The sequence below is a fragment of the Mirounga leonina genome, unplaced genomic scaffold, assembly GCF_011800145.1.
Source record: "Mirounga leonina isolate KUSES-001 unplaced genomic scaffold, KU_Mleo_1.0 Mir_165, whole genome shotgun sequence".
Taxonomy (NCBI): Eukaryota; Metazoa; Chordata; class Mammalia; order Carnivora; family Phocidae; genus Mirounga; species Mirounga leonina.
In genome coordinates this window covers 38,376,477-38,401,685 of record NW_023270415.1, presented here as the reverse complement: position 1 = coordinate 38,401,685, position 25,209 = coordinate 38,376,477, and the positions used below count along the sequence as shown (strand labels likewise).

General features: G+C 37.5%; 1 protein-coding gene across 1 annotated transcript in view; it reads right to left on the bottom strand.

The window, feature by feature from the left end:
• NECAB1 (N-terminal EF-hand calcium binding protein 1) overlaps positions 1-25,209 on the bottom strand; it is a 186,281-nt gene that overhangs the window by 76,925 nt on the left and 84,147 nt on the right. Inside the window, exons 4-5 of the mRNA XM_035011501.1 lie at positions 23,546-23,571; positions 9,532-9,629 (exon numbers count right to left, since the gene is read on the bottom strand). Of these exons, the coding sequence (XP_034867392.1) occupies positions 9,532-9,629; positions 23,546-23,571 (124 nt within the window). The remainder of the gene's footprint in view (positions 1-9,531; positions 9,630-23,545; positions 23,572-25,209) is intronic.

Sequence of the window (25,209 nt, the reverse complement as noted above, 5' to 3'; positions counted from 1 at the left end):
CATTATAAGATTTTAGACATTTAGGTTTTAGGATAGGGGAAGTCTTATTTTGGGGGAAAGATTTCTCATCCTCTAGGGTGGAGTATGATCTACAGACCACCCTGGAAGCAGAATAATTCATTCTGTGTCTGTGGCAAAGAACCCTAGTGAGAATCATTGTGGTTCTGCCTCACATAGCCCAGACAGGAGTGGAAAGAGAAGATGATGGATGGGAGCAATATTAAAGAAATAAAATTGTTGAGGGGTGCCTGGGTGGCTCAGTAGGTTAAGCAGCTGCCTTCGGCTCAGGTCATGATCCCAGGGTCCTGGGATTGAGCCCCGCATCGGACTCCTTGCTCAGCGGGGAGCCTGCTTCTCCCTCTCCCTGCTACTCTGCCTTCTTGTGCTCTGTCAAATAAATTAAAAAAAAAATCTTTAATAAAAAAATAAAGAGATAAAATTGTTGGGACAGAGGGGGAATTAGACCACGGGGATGAAAGAGTACGTTCCCTTCAGATCTTTGTTGCCTTCCAAACGGCCCTTTTAAAATTGGGTGATAGTCATTTGGGTGATTTTTCACTTATAATATTCACTTATTGTTATAATATTTTAAATATTGTATATATTATAAAGAATTTGATAGGTGTGATATTTAGTAAAGAATTTGATAGGTGGGATATTTAGTGATTTAATTTTTTTAAAAAATCTAGAAATCATGAGGTTAACAAATGTTTACTAAAATTATTGTTCATATATGACTGAATCATAAGATAAATCAAGATACATTTCTCTCCCACAAGATAACAGCTGTGAGTGAACCCCTGCCTTCCCACAATTACATTTAATTGAAATACTGATTTTCAGATGATGTAGAAAAATGAAATGACTATGTGAAGAAGAGTGATAACTACATATTTTGATATTCTTGAGAAAAACAAAGAAATCTTTACATATTTTCTGAACATTTTGCATAATTGTGGTTTTGTTTGTTGTTGAAAGCCACAAATTCTTGGCCTTTATCCACTACTCCTGGATCACATAAAAATATACTCCAATACAGAAACACAGTGCTGACAATGCTGGCTTTGTGTTTCTTAATTCATTTTGATGGTTAATAACCAAAGAAGAATTAGAGCAAGAATGGCATTTTTAAAAATAAGAAAAATTCTTCGTTCCATTCTATATTTTTTTAATGTGAAATAAGTAATGCTTGTTGAAAATCATGGAACTTTCTAGAATTCATAAAAACGACCTAGATTCACATACACATAAATATGCATAAAATGGCATAGTATACACAACTTTTCTTTCAAAGAATAAAGATCAATATTATGACTGAAATAATAAACATCATCCTCATTTTTGAGGTCACAGTTGGGAAATCAGAAAAGTATATACTAGAGAAGGAAGAGCTCATTGAATTGACCCCCAGGTGACCAACTCTATTCTGTCAAATTTTCAGTGTCCCTCTGCTGCTTAATGATTAAACTCTAAATTTCCCAGCCAATTTGGCTTTCAGCCTGAATATCCACTGGCATCCAAAGTAGCTTTATGCTTCAAAAACACGGTCTTCCCCAAATTTGCATGAAAATACACCGTATTTCTCACATTTGCTTATGTTACACATTCTCCTGAGAGTGACTTCCAGTCCCACTCTATTCTACCAATCTCTGCCCATAGACCTGCTTTCTATCTTTTGAAGTTCAGCTTAAATGTTCATTTACTCCTTGATAACTTTCCAGATTAGGAGGACAAAACAACGTTTTCCTGTTTTCTATTCTTATTGTAAGGAGTTTGAACCATTTCAATCAAATCTATCCCCAGCTCTGCACTGCAGACAGTCCCGCATTACCCATTCTGCTCTAGGGTGAGTCTCTTGAGAGCACTGTGTTGTAAAATTTGGATTCCTTTCCATTTTTCCCAGCATGGCATTTCCGCTCAATCGGTGACTGAACTGAGCCCTTCCTAAGAGACATGGATTTTCATTCAGTCACTTAAAAAACTGGAATTTTTTCTGAAAGCTAGTATTTTTGAAGTACTTTTTTTAAGGCTTGTTTTAGAATAATCACCTCTAATATTAACTCAAACAAAAAAATGTATTATCTTGGTATACACATTTTAGCTCTATTGATACTTAGTTCTTTATGCATACATTTGTATATGTGGCTTGAGGTATCCTTCTAAAGAAAATATAGCTGATTCTATTTTTCAGCATTCACAATATTCAACTAAGACAGGAATGGACATGTAGACCAGTTTTAAAAATCAAATTGGGGCACCTGGGTGGCTCAATTGGTTAAGCAACTGCCTTCGGCTCAGGTCATGATCCTGGAGTCCCTGGATCCAGTCCTGCATCGGGCTCCCTGCTCGGCAGGGAGTCTGCTTCTCCCTCTCCCACTCCCCGTTTGTGTTCCCTCTCTCGTTGTGTCTTTCTCTGTCAAATAAATAAATAAAATCTTAAAAAAAAAAGTTCAGATCAGAAAAGTGGGAGAAGATGAGTCAGAAAGCTAAAGACTAAGTAGAGAGCTGGATTTACGGGGAGACAGAGGGATGGCTTGGTTCTTCCAGTAAGTGGCCATGGATTTCAGTGTTAGAACCCGTAATACCAGCAAAGGAAGAGAAATGACATGTCACAGAGTAGCAACTTAAGATGGTAGCTAGCCTAGTTACCAAATTTATATACCAAAAAAAAATCATTTTCCAATATACCACCAATATTAAGTTAGGGATATGGAGAGGCAGGCCATTCATAAAACCAACAGAAATATAAAATATCTGTGAATTGATTTAACAAGATGTGTTTTGAAACCACATGAAGTATCATAAAAAACTTAACGAGACCCCAAAGGAAGCTTGGATAAATGGAAAAGTATGTATGTGCCTGCATGGGAAGGCATATTACCAAGATGACAGTTCTCTTAAAGTTACAAATTTAATGTAAATCCATAAAAATTGCCATGGAATTTTTCCTTAAAATTGGAAAGCAACTATAAAACTTATGTACAAATGGCAACATGGGAAAAACAACTCTTTGGAAAAGAACACTAAGGGTAGATTTGCATTTTCACGTTTTCAAACATGCCTAAGTATTCAAAAATTAAGACAACATATTAATAATGCTAGACAGTATGGTTTTATAAAGTGGAACAGGACAGTGACCTTGGGCACAAATCCAAGTATAAGTATTTAACAAATGGTAAATGCAGCATTTTAGTGAGTGGGATAAAAAATGAAGAAATAGTGTCTGAATAGTTAGCTATTTGGGGAAAAAAAAAAAATCAGGTGGGCTCCTATTTGGATACTTTCAGATCCTTTATAAATCTACCCAGAGCTCATAAGGTCACCAATATTTCTGCCTATTGATCTCCAGTAGATTAGCCTTTATTTTGGATATATTTTACTCTCCAGGTAAAAAGTTAAATCTCTCTTGTTTGACGTGGCAGGTAACTTCGTTTTTTAGTTAACTGTTCCATCTGTTCCTCTGATGACAACAGACTGTATTTTAAAATGTATGAACTTCCTTGCCTAGAACTTTGCTTATCCACCATTCATATTTGATTTTAATGTTTGTTTATTATTTTAGCACTTAGTTATCTGCTTCTGTAATTTCTTTCATATGTTCTTTACATATTACACAAAGCTCTGGAAACCTATTTGTTAATTTGCCTAAAACAAAGTTGAAAATAACTTAACCATGGAAGCTAGAAGTCTCCAGACTTTGCTGATCCACAACTAAACTCTGAAGAGCTCAATCATTTCAAAGACCATTTTTTTGTGCCATGATACAACTTAGAATTGCAAATTTGCAATATGTTCTATATGGGACCACATAAACCTTAAATAAAAAAATTTCCAATGAGAACTGGGTTTAAATCTCACTAGCTTTATGATATCAAATCAACTAACTACTTAATGACTCAGTTTCCCCATTTTTGAAATGAGTATATTTTTATTTGCCTGACATTCTTCACTGGGGTGTTATGAAGGATAATGAAATTACATATATTAAAGCACACTGAAAACTCGAAGGTACTATATAAACTTCAGTTGGCATCAATTGTTATTCCTCATTCCTTTTTTGCTCATAGCCACTCAAGCCCTAAACTGTTGTCTGGTAACCTGGCTCAGGGTAGTCAGGTCAGCTGCCAGGAGTTTGGCAGGGTTCCAGCAATGGTTAGGAAGAACTACTGATGTGGTTTCTGGGAGGGTGCCAATCCAAGTCCTCAGACTGACCAGACTTCACTGTGAGCTGGGGTCCCTCCTCCTCCTAGCCACCAGTTGATGGTCCTGACTCAAACAATCACCTGCACCATTGTCTGAACCCTACCAGTAACCTCAAAGTGGCCTCTTCTCACCTTTAAATTATCCCTCGAGTCATACTCACATAAACTGGGTCAGCTCTCTGACCTCAGTTCTGCCCTTTCCCTGTTCAGACAGTGGTGGCAAGTTCCTTGGCCCAGGAGTCCTTCCTCTGAGTCAGCAGATAGTGCAGATTCCTTCAGGAGGAGAAAGTCCCATGACAACAGAGTAGACTTTCCAAGGGCCTGGGGTTCCTCTTTGCCAGCACTGGGCACAAGTCTGGTCAACGTGGGAAGGAAGATTCTAAAACATGAGCCTGACACAGGGCTTCTCTCTTTCTGGGCCAAATTTGCAACCTCCAGGCACTTTTCTCCTATTTTCCATGGCCCCAGTGTCTACCTTCTCTTCCCTAAACACACTCATACAAAAGACAGATCATTTCAAATGGGATGTCAAATAAGCTTGTTTTCCTACGGTTACTATGAAATCCAAGAATATTTTTCATTTTAAAAAATACTTAAAAGGATTATAATGAAACTGTAAAGAATTAAGGGCCTGCCTTCTATGAACCTGTGAAGGTGTTTTCACTATTCCACACATGGTACAATATCAGTTCCTATATTTTGCCTGAAACAAAGGAAATTTTTAAGTTTTTATTTTAATGATAAAATTGTAGCAATTAATGATGTTTTCCCCAGACAGGAATTCTGAGACCTATTGCTATTTCTTCTTCATAGAAGAATACACACACACACACACATACACACACAGGCTTTTCTCATAATGAAAAAAATAGTGGGTTTTAACAAGTGAAAGGAATATGGAGCCCAGGGGGCCCAGATGCTAAATATAAGGAAACAGGGATGAAGAAGAGATGGGAAGTTTAAAACGAAGGTGTCTACAGAACCCAAAGGCAGATTTAAGAAGCAAGGGAAAAACAGAGACCCAATGATACTAGGACTCAAGTCTATTTTTTTCTTAAAATAGTTGAAGATGTAGAATGTACCTGTTTGAAAAATAACTTCCAGGTGAAAACTATAAAATAGGTATGCATTTTAATTTTGGACATTTTTCCAGATTCACTCATCAAGGTGAAGTAATTACTTACAACCTACGTAATTATTTTAAGAATACCATTCTTCACTTTAGCTTATGACCATTTCCTTTTTAAGCCTTACTAAGAAAGGTTTACCGGAACCCAGAATTCCATTTTTGTTTATATAAATGACACAAGATGACTTTTAACTGCAGCATCAGAATTCTACATTTGCTTTGAGATTACAAGCACATCACATACTAATGATGTACATTGGCTTCTTATCCCACTGTCGAAAGAAAAACGTAACAGACAAACCCAGTATTTTTTTGTGTGTGACATCCCAAAGCCAGATAGGGAGTTTTGCTTTTAGCTACTTTCAAGGCTTTCAAATGACCATTTAGAATTTGACCTATGGTGTTTATTCTGAAAAATAAGCAAAGTAGAATAATCATCCAGGTAACCCCTGAGGACCTAGAGAAAGGCTTGGGTTAAGGGAACAGGAGGAGGAGGGGAATGACAGACTGTATCCGTCCTGAGTCACCTCCTGGGGTTTAAGTTAAGCAGCTGGAATCCATTTTCTCCATTCTCTGACACAGCAGACGGATGTACTGCATGAATGGCTTGCATTTCACTTTTCATAAAAGCCTAGAACAGTCAGCCCTCCCTACTGAGACAGGACTTTTCATCTGGGTAAAAATATAGAGAGATTCTCGAAAAGAAATGCTGGATTTCTCACTCAGAAGGATTCATTGTGCTAGACAATATGGAGAGGTTGGTTCAACAGTGGCTTGAAAAACCTGTCAAACTTTAGCATTTCATTCATCTTTGAGCTATCACACAAAGAAGCTTTCCTAATTTTATTTTGACCACTTATAAAAATCTTTTTGTCTTGATTAAGCAATATGATTATATAGATCAAGTGCATCTTTAAGGGTCGTTGCTAAGAAATAGGTTTTGTGGGGGTGCCTGGTGGGTCAGTTGGTTAAGCATCTGCCTTTGGCTCAGGTCATGATCCCAGAGTCCCCGCATTGAACCTCGCATCAGGCTCTCCTCAGTAGGGAGCCTGCTTCTGCCGCTGACCCTGCCCCCCTCTTGTGCTAACAAATAAATAAAATCTTAAAAAAAAATAGGTTTTGTAACGAAGACCAAAATAATAGATTGATCTTGATTTAAATCCCACAAAGCCCCACTGTATTATTTCAAAGAACATGATTTTAGTATAATTTGTGAGAAAATAAGGATTATATACTTTCTTTTCCTTCCAATTAAAGGATATCTGAACACCTCTTAGATGGACTTAGGAGCAATTTTTCTTTCAGGAGTAAATTACTTAGTTTTAGAGCTGTACGAATATCTACTTACGTCAATTTATGTAACCAATCAATAAATTTTTGAGTACATTTTGTCAGGCTCCATGTGAGGCTCTGGGTATTCCAAAAAGATACCAGCCTTCTCCCTCTTTACAGACAAGGAAAACAAAATGCATAGTTACTCGTTCTGATGATTGCCAGCAAGGAACAGGAGATACTCAGAGACAACCTCTTTTAGATAAGGTGGTCAGAGAAGATCTCTTTGAGGACATGGTATTAAAGGTGAGACCTAAAAAGTAAGGAGCGAAGGCAGCCACACCAAGCAGAGGTTTGAAAGAATTACCATTTCTGGAGGGAAGGTCCCAAGGAGTAAAATCTTATGCACTTTCCAAATACACCTTAACAGATCAAGAGAAAATGTATTTCAGACTCTATTCTTCTGTTCTCTCTTTCTGGAATTTGTTATTTGGATATAGGACAGCTTAGGCTGATGCTCCAATTTGCTTATGCTTTTTTTGTTGCTTTACTTTTTTAGAGACTTTCTAAACTTTATTTTCCAGATGTCTGTTAAGTCTTTATTTCTGCTCTCTTGTTTTAATTTCAAAGAGCTCTTGAATGTTCTGTTTGTTACTGTATTTTTCATGGAAACAGCATCTTCCCTTGTCCCTCTGAGGAGGCTGAGGAGACTGGGGGTTTTCATCTTCCTGCGGAGGCCCCTGTGTTACTTTGTGCATTCCTTCCTCGCTCCCCCATTTCTGGTTTGTCTTGGTCTCCGCCTTTCCTGTAAGAAGTTTGATGGCACTTGGCTGACTGTGCATCTTTAAGGATGGGCTGTGGACAAGCTTTTAGGATTCAAGGGAAGAAGAGGGAGAGCAGGCTGAGCTCCACCTACCAGGAGAGAGACTCCCAATTGCATTGGTAAGATTTCTCAGAGACCACCTCTTTCTGTCTGCCTGCAGGATGCCAACCCTCTGAGGGGCCAACATTCTGGGAGTTAAATTTGGGGAAGAAAGCTGGAGGTCTTTTCATTTAGTTTGTAAACTTTTACTTAATCCCTCAGCTGTGGGGCAGAGAACCCCTCCTTTAACCCTTTCAGGGAACAAGTCTAAGTTTTCCAGCTGGGTGGATCAAGAGGCAACTGCTCAGCTGGGTGGAGAAAAGCAGGCAATCACAGATTTCCAACAGGTCCCCCTGGTTTAGCCCGACCATTCCCATCCTTTTCCAGGGCAACAGTGCCAAGTTCCTGAGCCTTTCTAAGAACCAAGCTGGGGCATTCTGCTTTCCCACTACAAGTCAAGCCGTCCAACGCGTCTGGTCTGCTGCCAGCGACCATGTGTTCGCTGGCTTTTCAGTTCCCAACTTCTGTCACTTCCCCATTAAAAACATCTTATTTTAGTTTTCTTTGGGGGCTTCAGGAGTAAGCAGAGTTCAGGGACGTACACATACATCTGCTGTCCTCATCCAGAAATTCCATATAAGCTTTAAAAATTTTTATTTCTTGTTACGTACCTCACATGCTTACGTCTTTTTTGACTGACAGACAAGTCTCAACTCTCTTGACCCCTCCATAGCAGTCAATGCTATCGACCACTCTGTGTTTCATGGAATACTCTCCCCCAACTCCTGGACACTACAATCTCCCAGATTCCCTCTCCTCTTTCTGCCCACTCCTTCTCAGACTCTCATGCTGGCTCATTCTCTTCCACCCACCAACAAAATTGGAAGTTCCTTAAAGCTCAGTGTTAGGTCCTCTCCTTTTTCTACTATATATTCTCTCTCCAGATGATGTCATTCAAGTTCTCTGCCTAAGTATTAACAATTCACAAACATATGTCCAATCTAGACTTCACCTCTCAGATTCAGATCCATGTATCTAATCATTTACTTGAATTTCCTTAGATGTCCCCGAAGCAGTTTAGATTCAACATGTCTAAGAGAGAACTTATAATCTTACCTCCTCAAACCTGGTCTTCTTGCAGCATTCTCTGTCTAGTTAGTGCCATTACCCAGGCATACAAGCTAAAAACCAGGATTCATCCTGGACATGTCCTCCCATCCCGCATATTCATGCCTTCTCCAAGTTTTACTGATAGGGTCTCAACATATGTACAGTTAATTTCCTTTCTTCCATATCATCTGCCAATACCTTTAAACTACCAACATCTCTGACCTGGGTTAGTGAACTAGCCTCCTCACTCATCTTCCTGATCTTATTCCCCATATTCCCCACCCACCCTAATCTCAAGCTAATATGGTCTTTTCAAAAGGCTGCATGAATTTCCATATCTTTGCTGAAAATGTGGCTGATTTGTTTGCATCTAGGATACAGGTCTAAATCCTTAGGTTCACCAACAAAATCACGAAAGGCACAGCCCCTCTCTACCACATGTTACATCTCACATCATGCCATTCTTCAGTGTTCTAGACTTTAACCTTATTGACCATCTTTATTTACTTTAATGCCCTGTGCCTACTCCCTGTCCCTTCCAACACAGGGCCTTTGTACATGCTGTTCCATGTGTCTGTTTCACCTTTCCCTAGCTATAATTTCATTTGTAATTGCTCAGGTGTCACCTCCTCTAGCATGAATCAGGTGCCCCATCTTGTGCTTCCCTCTGTTGTACTATATTCCAATTGTTTGTTTACACACTTGTCTTGCTACCACAGTAAGAGCTGCCTGAAGAGATTTTGTATCTTTGTATCCTCGGCAAAAAGCAGATTCTGACACCTAGTATTCTGTAATTGTATTGTGAATGACTACAATAGCTCATTTAATATTGAGAAAGTAAGTTATTAGTGATAAAAACCAGTGTATACTTTTATGATACATTAGGAAATAGGATTTTCAAGAAAATTTTTTTCAAAGAAGAGATTTATAGAAAATAAGCACCAACAGTTCCTTACTTTTTTTGTTTTGCCCATTGCCTTCAGGATGGAAAGATTTAGGTCTTCAAGTGCTGCTAGCACATTCTCATATTCGCCCAAGTGCTGGGAAAAATATTCTGAAAGTAAAAATATTGAAAAAAATCATGTTTGCATTTTATTATAAAATAACAACAAAATAAATCAATAATACACTCCATGAATGTCTAAAACAAATAAAATGCTGTAAGTGAAAACTGGAAGGTTTTCAAGAGAGACTAGGGTATCAATATTACTCATTTCATTAAAAAAAAAAACCTGATTACCATTATCCTTGAAGAAATGCTCTTTCCTACAAAAATAGGAAAAAATGAATCTGGATCTATGGACAAGACTGTTAAATAAAAAATTGTTCTCAACCGCATATTATTATAGCACTCATTAAGGCAGTAGTTTCAGCAAAAAATTAAACTACATTTTATTGTTTCTCCTGGGAGACATTTAAGCAAGGTAAGCTCTCCTCATGGTTAAGAATTAATAATGCTACAAAACACAAGGCTGTCCCCTTTAGCACCTCCCATGTAATTATTCCTATTATGATGTAATTTTTTTCAACAATCTGGGCAAGCAAAAGGGATGTTTATCACATTTTTCAGTTGGTAAAAATAATACACTGGATGTTACAATTAGGAGTACGGAATATAGACTGTTCCCAAACAAGCTGACGTGCAGGAGAGAGAAATGCAAAACCTCATATTTACTTATAGAAATCTTTGTATTTCTGAAATGACAGATCTGGCCTAACCAAAATTCACAGGAAGTCATATACTGAAAAGACCTAGAACTTTAAGTCACTAGAAAATCATTAGCCCTCACCATTCCTGTGAACTCATCTTTGGATGAGCTGTAGTTTATTATTGCCTCTCTTTAATGTGCCATAAGTATTTATGGAATCAAATTGAATGAGAAGAAAACTCAACAAAAAGCTATTTGAGATCACTGGGATAAATTTCAGTATGTTTTATGGAAACTTTAATACTCAAGATGGAATTATTTGTTGACATTAATACTAATAACAAATGAGAAGTATCATCGAATGATTAGTAGATATGCAGAAATCATCTGAAAAGAAAAAATTAACACAGGTGAGCAATAAAACAATTCAAGATTATCATTGCCAAATTATAATTTGTGTACACATGGATTAAAAATGCATGGCATTTTTTAAAAGATTTTATTTATTTATTTGTCAGAGAGAGAGAGAGAGAGAGCACAAGAAGGGAGAGCGGCAGGCAGAGCAGGCAGAGGGAGAAGCAGGCTCCCTGCTGAGCAGGGTGCCTGATACAGGACTCGATCCCAGGACCCTGGGATCATGATCTGAGCCGAAGGCAGATGCTTAACCGACTGAGCCACCCAGATGTCCCATGCATGGCATATTTTTGACAAAAAGCAAATGCATTCCTGATTATGCATTCCTTAAAAAAATGTGTGGTGCAAATCATCTCACATAGGGCTTCTTTCAGGAAGGGATTAGTTGGAAAATAAATAAGGAAGCAGATATTCCTTAAATACCTACTTGACAGTAACATTTTAATTCTTGGCTCTGATGTTGATTTTCTGTGTGTTGACCAACATATCTGACCTTGTCACCGTTATTTGCAATAAATGAAATCCCTGTGAACAAATTTGTTCATGAACTAGCAAGCAGTTAATGTGGTTACAGAATATTAACTTTGACAAAAATAATTAGCAGAATAGAATCCACACTAAGTTGAAACAAGCAAAACGAATAAAGAAAAATTGAGAACAGAAAAATTGTTAGCATATTTTTAATACATACAAAGACTCAAAAAAGGCCGTAACGGGGATTTCAAGTGCAAGAAGGCAGAATATATTAAGTGAAAAATAGAATTTAGTGCTTAAAAATAAGGGTTTTAAAAAAAACAAAACATGAAGGAACACCACCTTTTAAAATATTTTCATAAACAAGAGATCTGAATCAATGAAGTTCCCCTGGAGAGACTATAAATTGCCTTTCCACTGTGAAATCAAGTTTGTGAAGGTACATGCTGATAAAGAACATGAGAAGACAATGAGGTTTTTGAGCTGACACCTATCTAGCCTTCCTTCCTTCATTTACTCATCTACCCATTCATCTCAATTATCAGAGCAGTTAGGAGAAAAAAAAAAAATTACTCCCCAAGCAATATACTAGAACACAAAGAAAATAAGTCTCAGAATAGAGAGAACTACAACACCCAAGCCATGGATAGGAGCTTAAGTATAAGGGTTATTTTGAGGTGTCACAGCTCAGTGCCACTCAAATTGTTTTATAACTTACCAAGGGGCATGTACCAGGGCAAGTAGGGCTCCAATGAACTCAAAGAGGGAAATTAGATGAAGGAGCCAGAGACATTTAACATAGATAAAAGGACAGAATCCCCACCCTCCACTTCATGATGGTGAAGGTTCATTTAGTCAATTCAGGACTTAACACACATTTATTTAGTGCCTTCTGTGAGCCAGATGGGTTATACTAGGAGCCTGGAATACAAAGAGAGAATACTTAAGGAGCCTACAACCAGGTAGGGGAAATAAACATTCCAACAAACAACTGCTATACACATGGTCATTGTTCCAGACAATGGTTCAATAACTCAGGTACAAAATGCAACCAAAGTACAGGGCAAAGCAGGGGACATCCCTGTATTGCCTTGCTCTAGTGGCCGGGGGGCTTACATTTGTGGACCTCATAGGACCAAGGAGAAAGAGTTCTTAACTAGGTAGGCTCCCACCCCCATGGCACAGCACAGAGATGGCAGACTGAAATATACCCATAGCCTTTCTGAGAAAAAAGGCCCAGTAGCTTATCTTCATAGCTATGGCATAAGAGGTAGGCTTGTAATTAAACACACATCTAGGGGCCAACAACAATCCTCTCCAGAGACTGGGGAGGCTGGCATCACCATCTATGTGCTCCCTCTTAACCCTACCCCAGGTAATTGGTATCTTTAAAGAAAGGAGCTATGGATACATTTGGCACCAAGGCTTTTGGGGTTGTTGCCGAGAGGGCACATCCCTTGATAGCCTGGCTCTGATGGCCAGCAGGGCTTGTGTTCCTGAGTTCAAAAGGATCGTAGCAAAGAAAGAAACAGTTCTTAAGTGGCTAATACCCAGGGATCAGTGCAGAGGGAGCAGACAGAAATAACCATCATCTAATCTTCTCCTGAAAGAGGTTGAAAGCTATTACCTGAGGGTCTTGTTCTATAGCCTAACTGTCAGTGTTGACTGAGATCCTCCCCTTTGAGACACTGACCAGTCTTATCACATCCACAATTACTGGGAGCCACTAGAATAAAGTGGGCTACTTGAACAAGATTTGAAGAAAACCAAGAGCTAGGGCAGGGTTGAAAGATAAGGTACATCTCCTATATGAGAACACTCCTTCAAGACTGGAAGAAGTGGTTGTTTTATCTAATGCACAGAAACCAACTCAGAGAGTCAAGAAAAATGAAGAAACAGAGGAATATGTTCCAAATGAAAGAATAAGGTAATATACTTTAGAAAAAAGACATAATAGAGATTAGTGATTTACCTAATAAAGAGTTCAAAATAATGGTTATAAAAATGACTGCCAATTGGAAGAATAAATGAATAAAGTTAGAATTTCACAAAGATACAAAATACAAAGTACCAAATAGAAGTCATTGAATCAAAGAATGCAATAACTGAAGTGAAAAGTACAACAAAGGTCTTCAAAAGCAGACTAGATGAACCAGAAGAAAGGATCAGTAAACTTGAAGAAAGGACAGTGGAAATTATCCAGTCAAAGCAGCAAAAAGAAAAGGGAATGAAAAAAGAGTCAGAATAGCTTAAGAAACTTATAGGACATCATCAAGAGGACCAACATTCACATTATATGGGTCCCAGAAAGTGAAGAAAGAGAGAAAGGGGCAGAAACCTTGTTTAGAAAAATAATGGCTGAAATCTTCTCCAACCTGGGGAAAGGAAACAAACATACAGATCCAGGAAACCCATAAAGTTCCCATTAAGGTGAAGCCACAGTTAACCTCACCAAGACACATTATAATTAAACTGTCAAAAGTTAAAGGCAAGGGCACCTGGGTGGCTCAGTTGGTTAAGCGGCTGCCTTCGGCTCAGGTCATGATCCCGGCATCCTGGGATCGAGCCCCGCGTCAGGCTTCCTGCTCAGTGGAGAGCCTGCTTCTCCCTCTCCCTCTGCCTGCCACTCTGCCTACTTGTGCTCTCTCTCTATCTCTGTCAAATAAATAAATAAAATCTTTAAAAAAAAAAAAGTTAAAGGCAAGGAGAGATTTTTAAAAGAAGAGAAAAACCAACTTGTTAGGTACAAAGGAACCCCCAATAAGACTATCAGCAGATTTTCAGCAGAAATTTGGAGGCCAGAAGAGAGTGGCATGATATATTCAAAGGGCTAAAAGAAAAACACTGCCAACCAAGCATACTCTAGCCAGCAATATGTCCTTCAGAATTGGAGAGAGAAATAGTATTCCAGAGCAGCAAAAGCAAAAGGAGTTCAGCACCACTACACTGGTCTTACAAGAAATGTTAAAGGAACTTCTTTAAGTTGAAATGAAAGGTACTAATTATTAATAGGAACACACATGAAAATGTAAATCTCACCAGTAAAGGTAAATGTATAGTAAAATTCAGAATAATCTCATGTTAGAAAGGTGGAAGGTTAATCACTTTTAAAGCTAGTATGAAGGTTGAAAGACAAAAGTATTCAAATAATGATAACTATAGTAATTTGTTACCAGATACACAAGATAAAATATGTAAATTGTGACATCTATAACAAAGACGGTTTCACGGGGGTGAGGGAATAAAATTATAGAGCTTTAGAATGTGTTCAAACTTAAGTTGTTATCAAGTTAAAACAGACTGTTATAAATTGTTTTATGTAAGCCTCATGGTAACCACAAAGCAAAAACCTACAGTAGATACACACACACACACCCTCACCCATACACGCACAAAGAGAAAAAACTGAAATATACCACTACAGAAAAACATCAAATCACAAAGGAAGAAAGAGAAAAAGAAAGGAACAGAGGAACTACAAAACAGTCAGGAAACAATCAGCAATACATAAAAAAGCACATATGTATCAATGCTTACTTTAAATGTAAATGGACTAGGGGCGCCTGGGTGGCTCAGTTGGTTAAGCGACTGCCTTCGGCTCAGGTCATGATCCTGGAGTCCCGGGATTGAGTCCCGCATTGGGCTCCCTGCTCAGCAGGGAGTCTGCTTCTCCCTCTGACCCTCCCCCCTCTCATGCTCTCTCTCTCTATCTCATTCTCTCTCTCAAAATAAATAAAATCTTAATAAATAAATAAATAAATAAATAAATAAATAAATAAATGTAAATGGACTAAATTCTCCAATCAAAAGACAGAGTGGATGGATGGATTTAAAAAATCCATCTGTATGCTGCCAACAAGAGATACATTTAAAATATAAGGACACAGACTGAGTAGAAACCAAAAGAAAGCTAGAGTAGGTATACTTATATCAGATAAAATAAGCTTTAAGACAAAGATTATAAAAAAAGATAGAGAGGGCGACTGGGTGGCTCAGTTGGTTAAGCGACTGCCTTCGGCTCAGGTCATGATTCTGGGGTCCTGGGATCGAGTCCCACATTGGGCTCCCTGCTCTGCGGGGAGCCTGCTTCTCCCTCTCCCACTCCCCCTGCTTGTGTTCCCTCTCTCGCTGTGTCTCTCTCTGTCAAATAAATAAATAAAATCTTAAAAAAAAAGATAAAGATATTATATAATGATAAAGGGTCAATCCACCAAAAGAATATTACATTTGTAAATATATATGCACATAACATAGGAGCACTTAAATATATAAGGCATATATTAACAGTCCTAAAGAGAGAAATAGAAATACAATTATAGTAAGGGACTTTAATATGCCACTTACATCAATAGATCATTCAGACAGAAAAATCAATAAAGAAACAATGGTCTTAAATGACACATTAGACCAAATGGACTATGTATACACACATACATATGTACATACATACACATACACACATATACACACATCCTATCCAAAAGCAACAAAATACAAATTCTTCTCAAGTACACAAGGAACATTCCTCAGGATAGATCATATGTTAGGTCACAAAACAAGTCTTAATAAATTTAAGAAGACTGAAATTATACCAAGCATCTTATCTGACCACAATGGTATAAAACTAGAAATCAATTACAAGATGAAAACAAAAATTCACGAATATGTGGAGATTAAACTACCTGCTTCTGAACAACCATGAATCAAAGAAGAAATCAAAAGAGAATGCCCAAAACATCGAGACAAATGAAAGTGAAAATACGACATACCAAAACTTATGGGATGCAGCAAAGCAGTCCTAAAGGCAAGTTCATACAGCTAAATGCCTACCTACATCAAGAAACAAGAAAGATCTCAAATAACCAACCCTCTCTACTTCAAGAAACTAGAAAAAAAATAAACAAATGATGCCCAAAGTTAGTAGAATGAAGGTATTAACAAAGATCAGAGCAGAAATAAATGAGAGACCAAAAAGACAATAAATCAATGAAAGTAAAAGCTGGTTTTTTGAAAGATAAACAAAATTGACAAACATTTAGCTAATTCACCAAGAAAAAAAAAAAAGAGAACTAAATATCAGAAATGAAAGAGACATTACAATTGACAAAACAGAAATGTAAAGGAACATAAGAGACTACTATGAACAACTATATACCAACAAGCTGGACAACCTAAGAGAAATGGATAAATTCCTAGAAAAGAAATACACAACCTACAAAGACCGACTCATGACATAATAGAAAATCTGAATAGACCAATTACTAGTAAGAAAATTGATTCAGTAATCAAAAACTTCCCAAACAGAAGTCCAGGACCAAATGGCTTCACTGGTGAATTCTACCAAACATTTAAAGAACAATACCAATCCTTCTCAAATTCTTAAAAAAAAAAAAAAAAAAAAAGGTAAAAGAAGGAATATTTCAAAACTCACTTTATAAGGCCGTAACATCCTCCTACCAAAACCAGACAAGGACACTACAAGAAAACTACAAGTCAGTATCCCTGATGAACACAGATGCAAAAATCCCCAACAAAATATTAGCTAACTGAAATCAACGATACATTAAAAGGATCATACACCATCAAGAAGACTTTTTCCAGAGATGCAAGGATGGTTCAACACCCATAAAAATCAATTAAGCATTTGACAAAATTCCATGCCCATTCATAATAAAAACTCTCAAAGTGTGTATAGAGGGAACATATCTTAACATAATAAAGGACAAATATGACAAGCCCACAGCTAACATCCTATCAACGCTGAAGAGTTAAAACTTTTCCTCTAAGATCAGGAAGAAGACAAGACCACTTTTATTCAACATAGTATTGGAAGTCCTAGCCAAAGCAAGTAGGCATGAAAAAGAAAAGTCATTCAAATCAGAAAGGAAGCATAACTTTCACTATTTGACAGGATATTATATATAGAAAACCCTAAAGACTCAACCAAAAAACTGTTAGAATAAACAAATTCAGTAAAGTTACAGGATACAAAATCAATATATAAAAATCAGATGCATTTCTGTATACTAATAATGAACTACTAGAAAATAAAAGAAAATCCCAGTTTTAATAGCATTTAAAGAATATCTAAGAATAAATTTAACCAAGGAAGTAAAAAAAATCTGCACACAACCTATAAAAACTGTAATATATTGATGAAAGAAATTGAAGACAAGTGAAAAATCCCTGTGCTCAGGGATTGGAAGAATATTGTTAAAATGTCCATATTATCCAAAGCAATTTACAGATGCAATTCAAACCCTATCAAAATTCCAATGGCATTTTTCAGAAATAGAAAAAACAATCCTAAAATGTGTATAGAATCACAAAAGATCCCAAATAGCAAAAGCAATTTTGAGAAAGAACAAAGCTGAAGAGTATCATGCTTCTCAGTTTAAAGTTATATTACAAGCTATGGTAATCAAAACAGTATGTTGCTGGCATAAAAAGACACATAGGTCAATGGAACAAAACAGCCCAGAAATAAACCCATGCATATATGGCCAATTAATTTATGACAAAGGAGCCAAGATACACAATGAGGAAAACACAGTCTTTTTAATAAATGGTACTAGGAAACCTGGACAGCTATATGCAAAAGAAAAAAAAAAAAACACTGAGACCCTATCTTTCACCATACACAAAAATCAACTTAAATTGGATTAAAGATTTAGATTTAGGACCTGAAACCATATAACACCTAGAAGAAAACATAGATGGTTAGTTCCTTGACATCAGTCTTTGCAATGATTTTTTTGGATCTGACATCAAAAGCAAAGGCAACAAATTATAAACACACACATGGGACTACACCAAACTAAAAAGCTTCTGCAAAGCAAAGGAAACAAAAACAAAATAAAAATGCAACCTACTGGGCGCCTGGGTGGCTCAGTCGTTAAGCGTCTGCCTTCAGCTCAGGTCATGATCCCAGGGTCCTGGGATCGAGTCCCACATCGGGCTCCCTGCTCGGCGGGAAGCCTGCTTCTCCCTCCCACTCCCCCTGCTTGTGTTCCTGCTCTCGCTGTCTCTCTCTGTCAAATAAATAAAATCTTAAAAAAAAAAAAATGCAACCTACTGAATAGGAGAAGATATTTGCAAATCCTACATCTGGTTAAGTGGTTAATATCCAAAATATATAAAGAACTTATACAGCACAATAGCAAAAACCAACAAAAAACCAAAATGGGCAGAAGACTAGAATAGACATTTTCCCAAAGAAGACATACACATGGAAAATCAGTACATGAGAAGGTGTTCAACATTGCTAATCATCAGAGAACTGCAAATCGAAAGCACAATGAGATAGCAACTGTTAGAATGTGGATTATCAGAAGGCCAGTAGGTAAGTGTTGGTGAAAATGTGGAGAGGCATGCCTGGGTGACTCAGTCGTTAAGCGTCTGCCTTTGGCTCAGGTCATGATCCCGGCGTCCTGGGATCAAGCCCCGCATTGGGCTCCCTGCTCAGCGGGAAGCCTGCTTCTCCCTCTCCCCCTCCCCCTGCTTGTGTTCCCTCTCTCGCTGTGTCTCTCTCGGTCAAATAAATAAACAAAAACTTAAAAAAAAAAAGAAAATGTGGAGAAAAGAGAACCTTTGTACACTGTTGGTGGGAATGTGAATTGGCACAGTCACTATAGAAAAATTTCATTGATTTATTGTCTTTTTGGTCTCTATTTCATTTATTTCTGCTCTGATCTTTGTTAATACCTTCATTCTACTAACTTTGGGCATCATTTGTTTTTTAAGTTCTCGTTACAAGACAAACTGTGTAATGATGGATGTTAACTAGACTTACTGTGGTGATCATTCCATAATATAAACAAATATCAAATCATTGTTATATACCTGAAATTAATGTTATGTGGATTAGATCTCAAATCACACACTGCAGTACCCTACTGTGAAATAAAGATATTTTTGGATTAATCATCCCCCCCCCCCCAAAAAAAATTTCAGGTCAAAGAATGCTGAAGTCCTTCTGCAGGGAATCAGAGACAGCTTCACAGAGCAGGCCTGGCCTCAGAGCTTCATTTCACATGTGCCCCAAAGTGTCAGAGTGAAGCCAAGCAGGAGTGAAGATGGGGACACCCCCTCAGGGTGACATCTATCCATTCAACTCAGTATCTACAGAACACAGATAAAATGCTGAATATTTGCATGGTCTCAGGACAGTCCCCAAAGAATCCATTATATGTGGAACTCTTTTTACATCTTTTGCGCGTAGGGTACTTTTTCTTAAAGTCTATAATATGATTTGCTATAGTATCAAAAGACAAAATAAAAAGAGCTGCATTGTTCTGTGTGGGGAAAAAAATAAAAACTCTTGTCCTTGGGGAACTAGAATAATTTCCCGGAGAAATCTACTTTTATTGAAAACTGCATGTGAGTTCCATGGGCAAGAGGCAAAGCAGAATTGTATAGCACATATGGAAATGTGTGACAACCAATTCTCATCAGTTTAAGTGAAGAATCTTTGAACGGTAAGAATCTGAACGTTGTTTTATAAGAGAATAGAGCATGATTTATAAACAGACTTATTTGACAAGTTGCCTATCAGAAAGCAAATTATCTCCTCGTGGAAATTCAATGCAACATCTTTGCTAATATGCTAACTAAAGGTTAGTTTCTCCCTTCCCTACTATACTTAACTGGTGGTGTCACATCACCAAGTTTTGTTTTGTTTTCCTAGACTGCCTCTTAATCCTCCAGGTGGTTGTGTTTTCAGGTTTGGCCTAAGAATTTCAAGTCAGAACCAGAGCCCCATACCCTCCACCAAGGCCCCACTGGGACCTGATCTCACAAAGCATTCTCATGAGTTTAGATGAAAATCCTACAGTACGTATCTCCCCATAGCTTCCCAAGCAGTATACTAGATTGGGAGGAAAATACTGAGATGACAGAGAACAGAGAGGTGGGGAGAACACCCATGCTCTGAATAGAGGTGTCAGTTGGGAATCTAAGAATGTGGGTTATTTTGAGAGACCGCATATCAGTGTCATGCAAAATGTTTTATTATCTCTTTTTTGGTGATTTTTTTCCTCTTTTTTTTAAGTAGGCTCCACAGCCAGCATGGAGCCCAACGCAGGGCTAGAGCTCACAATCCTGAGATCAAGTCCTGAGCTGAGATTATGAGTCAGCCAGGTGCCCCTTTTTTTTTTTGGTGATTTTATAAATGCGCCAGGGAGCCAGAGTTCTAATAGTCTGGAAGAGGAATAGTGACTTCTGATTTTCCAGCATTCGACTTGGCTGGCAGAGGTACCTCTCAGCACTGCCCAGGGGTCACACTGAGGTCACTCGTTCAGCCTCTATCCTTCAGCCCTGGGTTGGGTCAGGAACGTAATAATTTTACTCCTGATAGATTTTAGATCACAGCTAAAGATGGAATGAAGAGAAAACCAAAGACTCAAAGCTAGAGTTCAAACACATATACCTAGCTGTAAGTGAGTTATACACTGACTGATAAGATATGGCCTAAAGCTTCTATTTGGGCAGGCCTCCCTAATTATGGGAAGAGTGAATGACATGGCATGCCTCAACACTGCTGGTGGGCGTGCAGACTGAAGAATCTTTGACCAAGTAATTATACCTATAGGCATCTACCATGTAGAACAACTCATACAAGAGTATGAATATAAAACAAATGAAGATATTTACTTCAATGCTGTTTGTCCAAGTGAAAAGTTGGAAACAACCTGAAAATCCACAAAAAGGGGTTTGATTGAAAAAAATGAAGGTAAATGCAGCACATGTGCAGCCTTTTTAATAAAACGAACAGTGTGCAGCTGTCCTGATCATATAGTATGATCTCACTGTTGGAAAAATTATCACAGCATATGTATGATGTCAATTTATGAATAAAAATATCTGGAAGGAGATGCTCTAAGCAGTTAGCAGCAGACATTAGGGAAAAAGGGGAGAGGGGGAAAGGAGACTGACATTCCATCTTAAATACCTATGTTATTCTGTATTATTAAATTTCAAAAACTATTATTTTCATAACTAAAATAAATCAATACTTTATTTTAATAGCTTTTGATTTCTAGGTCCTTAATTTAGTAAAAGAACAAACTAAGTAAAAGCAACAGAATGAAAGTTTTAGATACCTGGACCTTTTAACTGCTTCTATGAAAGAGCACATGAAATCTGCTTTCCATACTGATCAAGTGCCATCCCTCCCATGCACAAGGGGGAATTTGTGTGGGGTGTGAGTCGACAGGTTTTATTTGCTTGCACTAAAGCATTTGGTTTTGATTAGAATCCAACTTAAATATTTACTTTATATTTACAAAATAACAAGACATGAAACTATACTCTGGAAATTAAAATACATATTTTTGAACAGAGAGGGGGAGGGTTATAATATATAATTGGGAGTACAATCACTGGGTTTAAAAATACAGAGCAATTTGGTTGCATTAAAACCCCATATACTAGGATGCCTGGGTGGTTCAGTCAGTTAAGCGTCCGACTCTTGATTTCAGTTCAGGTCATGATCTCAGGGTTTTGAGATCAAGCCCCACATCAGGCTCTGACTCAGAGTGGAGGCTGCTTGGGATTCTCTCTCTGTCCCTGTGTCTCTCCCTCTGCCCCACTCCTCCCCCCCGCCTCCAGCTTGCATGCATGCTCTCTCTTAAAAAAAACAACAGAAACAAAACAAAACACCCCATATACTAGTTCCCTATGTGGAAAATCATAGTCAAAGCTTTTTCCAGTAAATGCAGAGTAGGTTCCTAATCTAGTTCTATTATTATAGAAACAAATTAAACATTTTTTTGGGTAGAGGATTAAGTGAAGATACACACTCATACTGAGAGAGGATAATGTAATATGCCTTAGTGACAATACATAAGCAACATAGCAAATAAAGAAGAACCACTAAATGTCATGTTAAAAGCCCTTATAACAGTGTGCTTTCTCATGAGCCATGCCTATCCAGGCAAAGTTGAGTAGAAAACAAAAAGAATTATCTGGATGATTTGAGGAAAGCATTACTTTGCCCTGACCTATCTAGACACTTGAGGCAAATGGGTCTCCCAACCTCACAAAATTATCGAGATAATCTTCTCAGTTCTTTACTTTATCTCCCCACTTCACTGGCAGGTACCATCTACACATGGATGAGAATAGACTACAACTTGACCTTTATAGTGATTGCTATAGAAAGCCTGGTGGCCATAGTCCCCACAGGCCCTTTGGCCCACTTGGCACAGTTTAGTACCCGTGTGTGGATGGGTCATGGTTGGATTATGTGTAGAAGCAGGTCAGGATTTTCCCGGTTTTTCTTTATTAGTGTTTCATAATTAACAAAATCATGACCTGCTTTGGTACCAGAAACCTTGCTTCTGCATAAACAACTTGCTTTTCAGTTGGATTATTTTCACTGAAAAGGAGAGAGACACTATGCAGGAACAGAAAACAGTGTTTTAGGACCATTGGAAAATTGGAAAGCTTATGGTGATTTTCGTATTTGTGTTGTTCGTTATTTTCTTGAAACCATGTGTTCTCATATTTTTTTTTCTGACATAACCTCACTCGGTGTCACTCTACCATTTAATGAAATGGAAGATAACCACTCTTGTATACTCTAAAATGGACTTTGTGATGATCTGGTAAACTTTAAATTTGTAAGACTTAGAAGATGTTCAGGAAGCGCTTGTGACTTCAATTAGGAGTTTCAGAGAATCTCATCTGTAAAATTATTTTTAAAAAACCTAGACAATAAAATCAAATTTGGACAAGGTGTTACATAATTACCTTAAAACATACAACTTAAAACCTCCCAACGTTCAGAGAAAAATAGCTGTTTCACACTGAATAGTCTCAGAATGCTTCATAATTTTCTCACAACAAAAAATAAATCGCAGAAATGTTGGCCTTTTCCACATTCCTAGCCTTTGACTTTTGTTTCCAACCATGAGGATGAAGAAAATAAATGAAGAGGCTATAAGTTAGGAATCTGTAGAAATTCCTCTCTCTACTGAAACTCGTTTTGCAAGTGACATTTAACATTCCAGAACTGTTCAGGGAGGTATGGAACAAAGTTGTTTTTATATGTCAAGGGGGTCAATTTTGCAAAAACAGTAGTAAAGGCAATATACTTGGAGAATAATGAAGTTGTATTAAACACCAATGTAAAAATATATTCAAACTAGGGGAGAATTTGCTATTGTTAAACTAATTGTACCAAGTGCAAAACAATTCTTCTCTATGAAGAAATTAATGAGCCCCAACTCTTTCTCCACTGAAACACACGCTTGAGTAAAACTCACAGATGAAGATAAATCCTTTGAGATCTCAATTATCTTTTACTATATTCTAAATCTAGGACATTAATTTCAGGGTATGTAGAAATTTAAATAAGATGGTGTTCTTTTTCATCCTAAAGCAAGTAGTGAGTTTGATTGCCCACCCCTCCCCCCAAAATACCACAACTTACCACAGAGTTCTTCTGTGTCAAGATTGCTGAAAAGAAAAAAAAAAATTGTTGTTACTTTGGTAATATTTAAGTCTTTAAATACTTACAGTTATTCCCCCAATCTATAGTACTATATTAATAGGTGTAATTATGGTATTTCTTATATTCTACATTGCTTAAATAGTCATGTGAACAATGATTACATCAGATTCCATCTTTGAGCAAATAATTCCTGGGGTTTGTGTTTCCCCCAGTATCATGCTGGGGAATACTGCCTAATCGTGAAGAACATAGACTCTGGAGCCAGAATGCCTGAGTTCAAATCCTGACTCTACCATTTACCACTCATGTGACCCTGAATGGACTTCTTTGCATCCCAGGGCTCAGTTCCTCAATCACAAGATGGGGATAATAAGTTCTGTTTCATATGAATGCAATAGGAAGTAAATGGGTTAATACATACAAAGCAGTTAAAAGAGTAACTGACACAAAATAAGCACTCAATAAATGTTAGCTATCAGGATTTCTGATTTGGTAGAACTGCTAGAACTTCCATATCTCAACTCAACCTATGAGGTAAGTTTGACTCCATGCCTTTTTGGAATGATTTCTGACACATAACAAAGAGTTACATGGCTTAATACTTACATGTAAACAATAGTTACCTCTTACTCTTATGAAGATATAGAATAGCAGATGAAATATTAGCAGATATAATACATTCCTATCAGAATAATGTCTTGACCATGGCAGGCATGGTATAGGAATGCAAGAATGGTCCAAAATCAAGCAATAAGTCAATTTAAGGTTACATTATAACTTAGAGGAGAAAACTGCTATTTAACACTAGATGGGAATTTAATAAAATTCAACACTCACTCCTAATTTTAGAAAGTTTAATGAAATTGGAATAAAAGTAAACCTCTTAAAGATTATAAAGACTTATTAAAAGTCAACTGCAAACATCAACTAACTGAAAATCTTTGATTTTATTCAGCTGCCACAGGTGAAAACCCAATGTAAATAACTGTCATAATCCAGTCCTCCTCTATGTGGCAGTCAGGGCTGCTGGGCTGGAGGGGTACTCGTGGGAGCATTCCAAACACTGGGTCTTTTTACCAGTTCCATCACTAGTTGTAATACAATCTTAACTTCAGTATTTTATCCTCAGACACTGAATATTTGATCTTGGATAAAGGACATCTCCTCACTTAAGCAGGTCTTTTTGTAAAGTATTTGCCACCAGACAGAACACATAAAACCTTCTGCAGTAGTTTCGGTGTGGGTTTCTATTCATTCATTCATTTTTCCCACAGGCATTCATTGCTATGTACTAGGGACTGTTCTAACCACCACAGATGGATCAGGTTGCAACAGATACTGAGATGAGTAAGTCTGATCACTAGTCTCTAGCAGTTGGATTTAGAGGTAGACTTCTACAGTAGATAATTAAAATGTGATAAAATAATTGCTATGGGGTAAGTGGCTAATGGCAAGGTTATCAGGGACTATAGAGGATGAAATTTTGAGGCTAAGTCTCAAGGGTTAAATAGGAGTAGAAAAGGCAGACAAAGGAAGAACATTCCAGTTAGAAGAAACACTATTTGCAATAAAATTTACAAATGCGAGGAGTTCTTTTGGCTGGAACATAGATCATTAATGAAGAAATGGGACTAAAAATGAAA